The 10,706-nt window shown below is 34.3% G+C and overlaps 1 protein-coding gene and 2 long non-coding RNA genes across 3 annotated transcripts; all 3 read right to left on the bottom strand.

Moving 5' to 3' along the window:
* Positions 1 to 4,275: 4,275 nt before the first annotated feature.
* On the bottom strand, positions 4,276 to 4,593 carry LOC121990605. The gene is made up of 2 exons (XR_006114637.1): positions 4,555 to 4,593; positions 4,276 to 4,449 (listed from the first exon to the last, which is right to left on the bottom strand). It is a non-coding gene; the product is annotated as an uncharacterized LOC121990605 (long non-coding RNA).
* An 86-nt stretch (positions 4,594 to 4,679) lies between these two features.
* On the bottom strand, positions 4,680 to 5,649 carry LOC121990604. The gene is made up of 3 exons (XM_042544714.1): positions 5,415 to 5,649; positions 5,231 to 5,332; positions 4,680 to 5,136 (listed from the first exon to the last, which is right to left on the bottom strand). The coding sequence occupies exons 1-3, from the start codon at positions 5,625 to 5,627 to the stop codon at positions 4,693 to 4,695; spliced, it is 759 nt and encodes a 252-aa protein (XP_042400648.1). The 5' UTR covers positions 5,628 to 5,649; the 3' UTR covers positions 4,680 to 4,692.
* Positions 5,650 to 5,683: 34 nt separating this feature from the next.
* Positions 5,684 to 6,224, bottom strand: LOC121990603. Its single transcript, XR_006114636.1, has 3 exons — positions 5,985 to 6,224; positions 5,776 to 5,905; positions 5,684 to 5,708 (listed from the first exon to the last, which is right to left on the bottom strand). It is a non-coding gene; the product is annotated as an uncharacterized LOC121990603 (long non-coding RNA).
* Positions 6,225 to 10,706: the final 4,482 nt, after the last annotated feature.

The raw sequence follows: 10,706 nt of genomic DNA, 5'->3' as shown, positions 1-10,706 counted from the left end.
CCCAGTGGACCTTGCCCAAGGCTATCATGAGGGGGATTAATCACGGTAATCGAAGGAGTTAAGGGCGCAGTGGGTTGAGGGACACGGGGATAAGGGATTTACGCTCTTGCTGCCGCCGCGATTCGAACCCACGTTCTCATTGGACAAACTTCTACACCCTAACCACTTCGGATAACCCCGTGGGGCAGGGACGGTTGGATAATGTTATGTCGTTAGCAGGTGATGTCATCATAAGGTTTAGGATTTAGAGTCTTGATAAAATCGAAGAAAATACTTTCCTTATGTGCTAGTCACTATTCCAAAGACTAATAACCGTCAATGAATTATCTCCTCCGTGTTGGCCCTGTGACGAATTGACGGGGACGAACGTATTCATCTTTTGCCACCGTGTTATGTTATGGTTATACATTAATTCTCGTGAACAAATTTCATTAGTAAATAATTATTTATCTTCATTTAATATCAATTAAATAAACAATTTGAATAATTTTATTCGGCCTTTTGAATAGCCAAAGCCTTCCTCGGAAAAGTGTCAAGACTTAGTCTTAAATTAGTAGTGTGAAAATAAAGAAATAAAAATAAAAATCAACTCGAATAGTGTTACGATAATTTTGAACAATTTTAAAAACTAAAAATAATTACTCAAACAGTAGTTGCACTAATTCAAAATGTCCACACTTTGATATCAATTGTAGGATTAAAGATGAATGTGCGTCGTTTTTTCACTTTCTTAAAGAAACTCGAGATTACGTAGCGGAAAATAAAAGATAGCAAGTACAAGACTGACACATTTATTTTTACTTGGTTCACAATCCAGCGACTGCTAGTCCAAGATCCACGATGATTAATTGATTTCATTAGGCAATTCACTCAAACCACAAATAGTACAAATATGTAATACAATTGAAGATGGTAATAAAACTTATAGGAACAACCGAATAATGTAGAATCTTGAGCGTTAGTTATTGGAGTAGTATTTCAGTGTCGTAGAGTAGTTTTTGGAGCAATACACAAATACGAAAGCCGTAGAGAAATTGATGATTGAGGTGTAGGTCGAACCCTTCTTTATAATTCTTTCGAAACGCCTGGATCCCTTCTAGCCGCTTCAATCAAGGTTGATACGGTGTGATCTTAGTGAAGTTCTATCCGTCAAAACTTATCCTAATCCAGACGTTTGTATCCCTTCTAGATGCCTGGAAGCTGATGTGCTTCGGCCAATCAGAAGTTGCCACCTCATCGTACTGTCAGACTGGATTTAGGGTGTCTGAATCTCTTCCAAACGCTTGGATCAGCTGATTTCAAAATTTAACTCTTGCATCACAGAGTTAGCACTAAATAATAATAATAATAAAGTGCAAAGTAGTCAATCTAATTTGGATTGTCTGGTCTTGACTTTTAGATTTTCAATAAAATTCTATATCAGATCGATGCCTACTATTTTCTCTTAGCAAATATGTCCTCACTCACTCCTCTAAAGAGAGATTACCTGTGTACTAAACATATAGTCCTTCAGACCTATTTGGACTTTTGCTCTACATCTGATCTTAATCTTCGGGACTTCCTGCTAGATGTCCGGTACTCGACCTTATCTAAACTTCTGTCTGGTGTTCTCAACCCCTAAGACTTCTCATCTAGTATCCTCGACTCCTGTAACTTTTGTCCAACGTCCTCGATCTACCAAGTCTTCTGCATAGTCAGTTTAATCAGGACTTCTTTGCCCAGTCCATTTAACTAGAAAGTTTTTATCTAACCTTAATTATGACTTTCTTACACATTTAATCAAACTCCTTAGAATAACAATATATTTTAACTTTGAATATTTGCCAACATTAAAATCAGGTTCTATTATCTAATACTTCTAGCACCAATAACTTAAGATTATCTGTTCAAAACTCAACAAATAAGTCTAAGATTGATTTCATATAATTTTAATTTAACAAATTTTCCATGTAATCTCTTATAGTAATCTTCAACGAGATAGATTGTCCAACACTAACATCATCCAATAGACCAATTGTGGCTTAATTAGAGTTGATAGATAATGAATAAGCTCCTTCTGGATCCTGCAATTTTCTCAACCCAAACTCAATATTTTGAATAAAAATGAGTACAAAGTAACATTTCAAAATGAAAACAATATAAGGGAATATACGATTGAATAATAATTAAAAATTAAATTACTGTTGCTTTTCTAAGATTATGACTCAAAAGTTAAATTTGGTGAAATATTTTGTTACAAGCCAGTGGACGCTAGTATAATGCCTATTTGACTTTGACTTTGACTTTAAAATATATGTTGGTTGCTTGGTCAAATCAATTGCCTAAATTGCAAGTGGCTATCCTCCTCCCAAATTAAGAGTTGCCCTCTCACAGATTAAAGACCTCTTTTAGACTCCTTATCTTTGTCTAATATCCTGTCATGATTGACTTATTATGACTTCTGATCTTTGTCAATTATCTGATTTAATTGATCATTTAGACTTCTTGTCTTGTCAAATTACTAGTCACTCGATCCATTTAGAAACAATACAAAATCTACTATGCTACTTTTTAAATTATTTTTTTCAACAATATTGTTTCTCTGTTTTTTTTTCTCACCGTCTCATCCTCTCTTTTTTTTTTTTCTTGACTTTTTGCCTGAAATTTTTGTTTTTTTGCTAGAGTACAATAATGGTTTTCTCTTATTATAGGGCTGACGAGGCTCATGATACATGATGATGACAGAGTTGACGATACAGATGATGAGAATGTATAAGAATTTATTAGAATTCAAGGACAAATGTAAATAGAAAAATAATGACGATTATTTTTTAAATTAGTTGACATAAGTTGAATATTAATATCAGTTAAAAAAACATTGACTAAGAAAAATATAAATAAATCAAATATCATAATGTAACTAAGTCATAAAGTTGAAATTTGAGGATGATAGATAATTAAGTTAAATAGCATTGAAATTGAACTATTAGATTTCGACTTTGATACCAATTAAGGCCGCATCAAAATCTCTCAAGAAGAAGTAAAATAAAAAATTATATTAATTCAAATATAATTAAATATAAAACTCTAAATTGCAGTTGCTTTTATAGATTCCACTCCGTAAATATGAAAATAAATATTCAAAATAAAAAAATAAACCTTAAATATGAATTATAGTTATTCTATATTTATTATCGAAATAAAAATATTAATTAGAAATGTTTTAATTTTGATTTTTTATTTTTATTAATCATGTCAAGTTTAAATATTTTTTATTCTTAAAAAACTTTAATTTCTTTTTTTTTTAAACCTTATCTTTAATTTATTTTTTAAAATCAATTTTTTGCAATATTTATGCCCTTATATACATTCACTTTTTTTTCCTTCTAATACTATCGTATAATTCATATCAACCTCCACACTTTGGAAAAATAACCCTTCCAAAACCGAACTTAATTACTACTGAATGAAACAAATGCTGCTACATTCTAATTTCTTTTTTATAATTAGCTTATTAAATCAAACAAGTCTTTTATTCATATTTCCATTTTTTATATTCCTTTTCCCCTATCAAATATCACTACAAAAAAATTCAGCATTAGAGACGGAATATTCCGTCGCTAAACTAGTTTAGCGACTGATTCGCGACGGAATCATTGCGTCGATACAAATTGTGTCGTTGGCTGGATTTAGAGACGGAATATAAATTCCGTCGCTAATTAGAGACGGAATATATATTCCGTCTCTAAAATATTAGAGACGGGAATTTAATCATCAGTCGCTAACAATAAAATCCTCTTTCTGGTTTGATCAAAATTATGTCTCTAATTAGAGACGGAACATTTAAATTCCGTCTCTAATTAGAGACGGAATTTAAATGTTCCGTCTCTAATTAGAGACGGAATTTAAATGTTCCGTCTCTAATTAGAGACGGAACGTAAATATTCCGTCTCTAATTGGAGACAGAACTTAAATATTCCGTCGCAAGGTATCGACATTTCAAACAATTTCAGGGCAATCAGCGACGGAAAATTAAAGTTCCGTCGCTAGATATCGTTATAACAGTATTTTCCATGGTGAAAGTAGAGACGGAATTTTAAAATTCCGTCTCTAATTAGAGACGGAATTTTAAAATTCCGTCTCTAATACCTGGAGATTTCAGCAGCACATTTCTGTTCCTGCAGTCATCCTTGTTTACATTTTATAATAATCTAAACCATCACATACAAACAACACAAAACTCACCAAATAACAATACATTCATACAAAAAACTTTATCCAAGCACAAAACAATAATCCAAGCACAAAATTTAAACTAAACATCCAATCACAAAACATAGATAAATATCCAAACATCTCCAACCATAAACATCTGATTGTATAGTACTACAACATCTGAAATTTAAAATCACAATACAACACCATCTAGCAAAGAAAATCCAATCCTAAGCTAGCAAGTAGTAATCAATCCTGCAAAAATATTAATACGATAGATTACTAATAAAACAAAGAATAAACTAATTCACAATTATGAGTAACATATTAAATTTAATATTATGAATTTATTTTACATACCTGAAAGCTAGTTTGGTTATATGATGATGGTGTTGTATAGACATCAACGTTCCTGAAAAGATATAATACAATGTTAGACATAGTTTCATTAGTGAAAAAAAAACTTAAAAAGTTAAACATCAAGATACCTATCACAATCTATGGATCAGGAGGATTATTAGGGTCTTGAGTCTCCTGAGAGGCAAAACGATGCGGCGTTGCACTCATTTGATCCAAGAAGGCCTGCATATCCCGCCCAATTTTCTCAAGATCCAATCGGGATTGCCGCTCTACTCGAAATTCAGCCTCCAAGGTCGAGAGTCGAGTCTTCAAATCTGCGTTTTCCTGTTCTAAGACGTCTACTCTAGCAGATGATTCGGATGCACTCGATGATGTGCTGGGACGACCCCTGGCCCTAGGAGCCATCGCTTGATCATATACAACTCTCGCCTGAGCCCCAAGACCATATAGGGTGGAGGTCTTTTTCCTTCCACCAACCACATCATAATAAATTTCATTTATCTGGTCAGTGGATAGAGTCTGCTCCTCACCTCCCTCTAAACTAGGCTGAGACGCCTGTGCAACCCTAGCAGCAATTTCTTCCTATTTACATTAAAAAAAAAGTATTGTCAGATATTTACTAAAATGATAGGTAATCATTGTTAATAGTTATATATATTCAAGTGTAGAATCTTACGTCTAATGCCGATGATCGACGATCTATAAAGTTGCCATCTTTTGACTTGTGTGTCTTGGTAAATATCTCCCAACAAGTAGGAGGTCGCTGTAGATCATGTTCCTGAATATTAAAGAATGTAAATAATTCCATTGATATAGTCTAGGTACAAAACTCTTATAGAATTTTAAAATTGGAAACTAACCAAGTCTAAGGCATGCTCGACGATCGATCGGGATCCAGCGGTATGTTTTGTTGCTCCAGTACTAGGGCCAGCCAGCTCACTCTTTCTATTGGCTCGAGCTTTCATTGCATTTTCCTGCCATCTGTCTACAGCCCAAATGGCTCGCCATGCATCCCAAATGTTCTCAGGTACATAGGATGGTTTTATTCCCTTTTGTCTTGCTTTATATAGCATGTCTTTGTATAGTTTGGCACAAGCTGCGTTCCAGGTAACATAAAATTCTGCCTCGTGCTCTATCTCCCAAGTATATCTTTTCTGCAATAATACATTCACAAATTATTATAAAAAACATAACAAAATCATGATAATTAAATTGGCTTACCAAAAACTCATCGTAATAAAATTGCTTCATATCTGGGTCTACCCGCTTCCATGTAGTACCAGCGGGACTAAATCGCTCTTTAAATTTCGAGGTGATGTATGCAGCTACTCTATGACCATCTGGGGTAAAACTGCATTTAACAAATAAAATAAACCAAATATGTTAAAAAAATAGATGCAGCGAATAAGACTAATAACACCAATACTTACCAACCCCCGATAATCCGTAGAACAATCTTGCCACCAGCATCAGACATGTCTATATATGCAGAATTACATTATAACACATACGCATGCACACTAGGTTTAATCAAACAAATAATAATGACTAATAGAGTAAGACAAGTGATATAACTATGAATATTTAGATCTAAAATTTAACTGAACAATGCTTAATCTGGATATATAACAATTTTAATCATTAACATTTTGGAGATCCTCCTCACTAGACTCTGTATGTTCGATAAGCTCCTCACTGCTGGATATTTCTCCATCATCTATCTCCTCATAAGGTACATTAACATCTACAAGTAATTGAGATGTTGATTGAATCTGAGAATCTACTGAATATATCTCTACTATATCATTTTGAAATGCATCGTGGTTTTGGTACACGATAGAGTTGGGCATTTCTATGGTAGAGCGTGGCTTTGTTCGGCAAACTGCTAACCATTCACTAGCTCTTCTCCTCTTTGTGGGATATTCAAGATAGAAAACATGCCCCGCTTGTATCGCAAAAATGAAAGGTTCATACTTGTTGAAGCTTTTGTTTGCATTTACCTCAACTAAATTGTAGTTTGGATGTATTCTGGTACCTGTTCTTGGAGTCGGATCATACCAAGAACATTTAAATAACACACATCTTTTGATGGGTAAAGCAGGATATTCAACTTCTATGATTTCTTCATGTCTCCCATAATAATCAAACTCAGAATTATTGTTGTTGATAGATCCTTTCACACAAACACCCGAATTGAAAGTTAGTCTGCGTGAATCCCGTTGTGTTACGTGAAATTTAAAACCATTAACATAGTAGCTAGAGTAGACTACTATCTTACGGAGAGGTCCTAATGCAAGATTGATTATCCTGGAATCTTGCACATTTGATATTCTTCGATCAGACACCTATAACAATAGTAGAATATAAAATAAGCCTCTGATAATTTAATATGGATGTAAGAAATTAAAACTATCCTCTAACTTACATAGATTTGAAACCATAATGCAAATTCCGTCTCTAACTTTTCAGCTATCTCACTTGCACAAATTGATGGATTTTGTACTTGTAGTTGTTGTTCATACAAGCTGGAAAATAAGCTAATTTTTAGAAAATGACAGTATCGGGAAACAACTTTTTTTTTGGATAAATGTTTGATTCCAGAAGTCAACTTACTTTATATAGGGTTTGACTTCATCACAGTTTAAGAGTATGTATGTCCTCGCAGCATGATATTCTTGTGGAGTTAACCATCTAGAAATAGATGCTCCCATTGGCTTGCCAGGAAACTTGAAAATAGAAAGCATAGATGGATCTATAGGTTGTGCATCATCTGAATTTCTAGGACACTTGCGATGTCTGGTTTTTACATTATCAGCAAAATAATAGGAGCAGAATGAGGATGCTTCTTCAACCAGATAAGCATTACAAATTGACCCCTCAACTCTAGCTTTGTTACGAACATTATTCTTTAATTTTCTTAAAAACCGTTCAAATGGATACATCCATCTGTACTGGACAGGACCAGCTATTCGTGCCTCGTATGCTAAATGTACTGGTAGATGTTCTATTGAATCAAAAAAACTGGGTGGAAAAATACGTTCAAGCTTACATAGTATGAGAGGAATGTCTGTTTCTAGTCGAAGAATATCATCCATCATAATACACCTCGCAGTCAAATCTCTAAAATATAGACTCAATTCTGTGAGTGCTTGCCAAACATTTTGAGGAAGTAAGTCATGAAAGGCTACTGGAATAAGTCTTTGCATGAATACATGACAGTCATGACTCTTCATTCCAAACATCTTTAACCTGTTCATATCCACGCATCGAGCCATATTTGAGGCATACCCATCTGGGAATTTGATTTCTTTCAACCAATTACATAAAACTTGTTTACTGTCTTTGTCCAATGTATAACAAGCCTTTGGGAATTTATTGGTTGTTTCATCCTGATGCAACTCTGGCCTGCTAACTAGTTCTTTTAATTCCTCGCGTGATTTTGCAGTGTCTTTAGTTTTTCCATGCACATTCATCACAGTGTTAAAAATATTATCAAAGAAATTTTTCTCAATGTGCATTACATCTAAATTATGTTGAATAAGTAGATACTTCCAATATGGTAGCTCCCAAAAAATACTCCTTTTCTTCCAACCACACTTGCACTGCCTAACGATGTATTTATTGATCTCATCAGAATTAGTCTCAGCTACTGGTAGAAAACCATAACTGTCTATTTGGTCAAGGATTTCTTCACCTGACTTGATTGTTGGAGGAAGTTTTCTGACTACAACATTCCTAATGAAATTTTTCTTATTTCGCCTGAAAGGGTGGTCAACTGGTAAAAATTTACGATGATTATCAAACCAAGATACCTTCCCACTGCAGGGTAATGAAAATGCATCAGACTCTGTCATGCAATGTGGGCATGCTAATTTACCAGACGTGCTCCATCCTGACAACATTGAGTATGCTGGAAAATCACTGATCGTCCATAATAATGCAGCATGCAATCTAAAATTAGTTTTACTTGCAACATTATAAGTTACTGACCCTATATTCCATAAATCATTCAACTCGGCAATCAGAGGTTGCAAAAAAATATCAATCTTCTCTTTTGGATTAGTTGGCCCTGGAATAAGTACAGTAAGGAACATGACTTCATCTTTCATACACATCCATGGTGGTAAGTTATAAGGCGTTATTATAACGGGCCAAGATGAATATTGCTGTCCAGACTGACCAAAAGGTTGAAATCCATCTGTAGAAAGTCCGAGTCTCACATTACGTGGCTCCATTGCAAATGAGGGAAATATTGTATTAAGATGTTTCCATGCAGGCGAGTCACAAGGATGACACATTATACCTTCTTCGTGTACATGCTCATGATGCCACCTCATGTAGCTTGCTGTTGCAGTAGATGCGTATAAGCGTTGGAGTCTAGCAGTTAACGGGAAATAATACATAACTTTCCATGAAACCTTTTTATTTTTCTTCCCTGGAATTCGACTACTATGCTTATAACGAGGGTGAGTACAGATTCTACATTCAATCAGTTCACTGTCTTCTTTCCAAAATATCATGCAGTTATTAATGCAGCAATAAATCCTCTCTACCGGCAAACCTAAACCTCTCACCAATTTTTTTGTATTGTAGAAGCTATCAGGCATTATGTTATCCGCAGGAAGTAACTCAGACATCAATTGACAGATGTCATCGTAACATCTTTCTGGAAAATGATGCTCTGCCTTTATGTTCAATAATCTTGCAGTAGCTGATAATTGAGAATGACAAGATGGAATCCCTTCCCACACTTCTCTTTCACTAGCCTTTAACATGTCATACATTTGTTGAACTTCAAGTGTTGGTACATCATCTATATTTGAATGATCAACAGCATTAATAGCGTCATAAACCATTGATTGCATTGCATTCTCATTAGATGATGATTCCCCTAAAGGAGTTGTGCCTGATGATGAAGCATCCGAGGTTCCAATACGGTGAGACAAATAAGGCTCTCCATGACAGTACCAGTTGTAGTAATTTGGAACAAATCCTTTTTTACATAGATGTACTTTGACAGTATCCTCGTCATGAAAAGCTTTATTTCTACATTTGGAATGATTACACGGACAACGTAACATGACACCATCCATACATTCTGGATGACTCTTCGCAAAGTTCACAAACTCTTCAACTCCAGCATAATAGTCATCTCGGATAAATCCATTTTCTAATCTATTGTACATCCAATCTTTGTTCAAGTACATTGAAACTTGTAGGTAAAAGAAGGAACCCCCGAATGGGAAAAGATTGCAAACGAGGCTGCAAGGACAATTCCTGGAAGGGAAAATGGAGGGAATTGTGACATCAAAAATCTAAGTACAGGCTCAAAAGTGTATCTTCCAGTATTAGTGGAAGGAGCAAATACAAGTACAGGTGATATGCACTTTTCGCAAGGAGATGGTGAAATCACATTTTGTGGAGCAATACAAATGAGTGGATTCCTATAACTCAAGTAACTATTCAAACTCTCAGTTACATTCTTGTTTATATGATTCTACATATACATGATTTCAATAAGCATCAAATATGAAATCATAAAAGAAAATTTAACCAAAAGCAAGAAATATGGTAGAAATGAGTACAATTGTATAACCATTGAGCAAAACTGGCATGTGATGAATTCCAAAAAAGCTTGAAGAATAAATTTCCCATTGGCACAATGGCACATTAAGAATACTCAAAGGCAAGCATGTAAGGAGATAATCATTAGTATCTTCATAGCTTAGTCAACTTAGAGTGTTAAGAGTGTTTACTCTTATCAGTAAACAAATATTTTCATATCGATGAGTGCTGGCCGTAATGCTTTTGTGATATGCATTTGTAAGTATTTCAATACATTTGAAAACAACCATGGTGAAAAAAAACAATTAATGTGTGAAGAATATGAATTAGTAACTACTTCAAATTTATACTAAGACTAAAACATTGTTAGTATCTTTAAAGGCGGACATTGTTTTTACTGACTTGTAATATGTAGGTGTGAGACCATAAGAGGTGGCACAACAAAAAAAAAGTAAAAGAAGGAATTGTGGTACTAGATTAATAACTTAGTAAGTATGCAATTAATATAATAGAGGTACTAAGTATGCAATTAATAGAATAGAGGACCAACCAAAATCATACCATGAATACAAAATATTAAGTATATA

The sequence above is a fragment of the Zingiber officinale genome, chromosome 6B, assembly GCF_018446385.1.
Source record: "Zingiber officinale cultivar Zhangliang chromosome 6B, Zo_v1.1, whole genome shotgun sequence".
In the NCBI taxonomy this organism is placed as follows: domain Eukaryota; kingdom Viridiplantae; phylum Streptophyta; class Magnoliopsida; order Zingiberales; family Zingiberaceae; genus Zingiber; species Zingiber officinale.
This window is presented reverse-complemented; position numbering and strand designations above follow the sequence as displayed.

Coding starts and splice junctions, on each gene's coding strand:
- LOC121990604 (XM_042544714.1), bottom strand. CDS start 5,627: ATGCTATATAAAGCAAGACAAAAGGGAATAAAACCATCCTATGTACCT. Junction 5,333..5,414: donor TCGAGCATGCCTTAGACTTG/GTTAGTTTCCAA, acceptor TTTAATATTCAG/GAACATGATCTACAGCGACC. Junction 5,137..5,230: donor GTCGATCATCGGCATTAGAC/GTAAGATTCTAC, acceptor TAATGTAAATAG/GAAGAAATTGCTGCTAGGGT.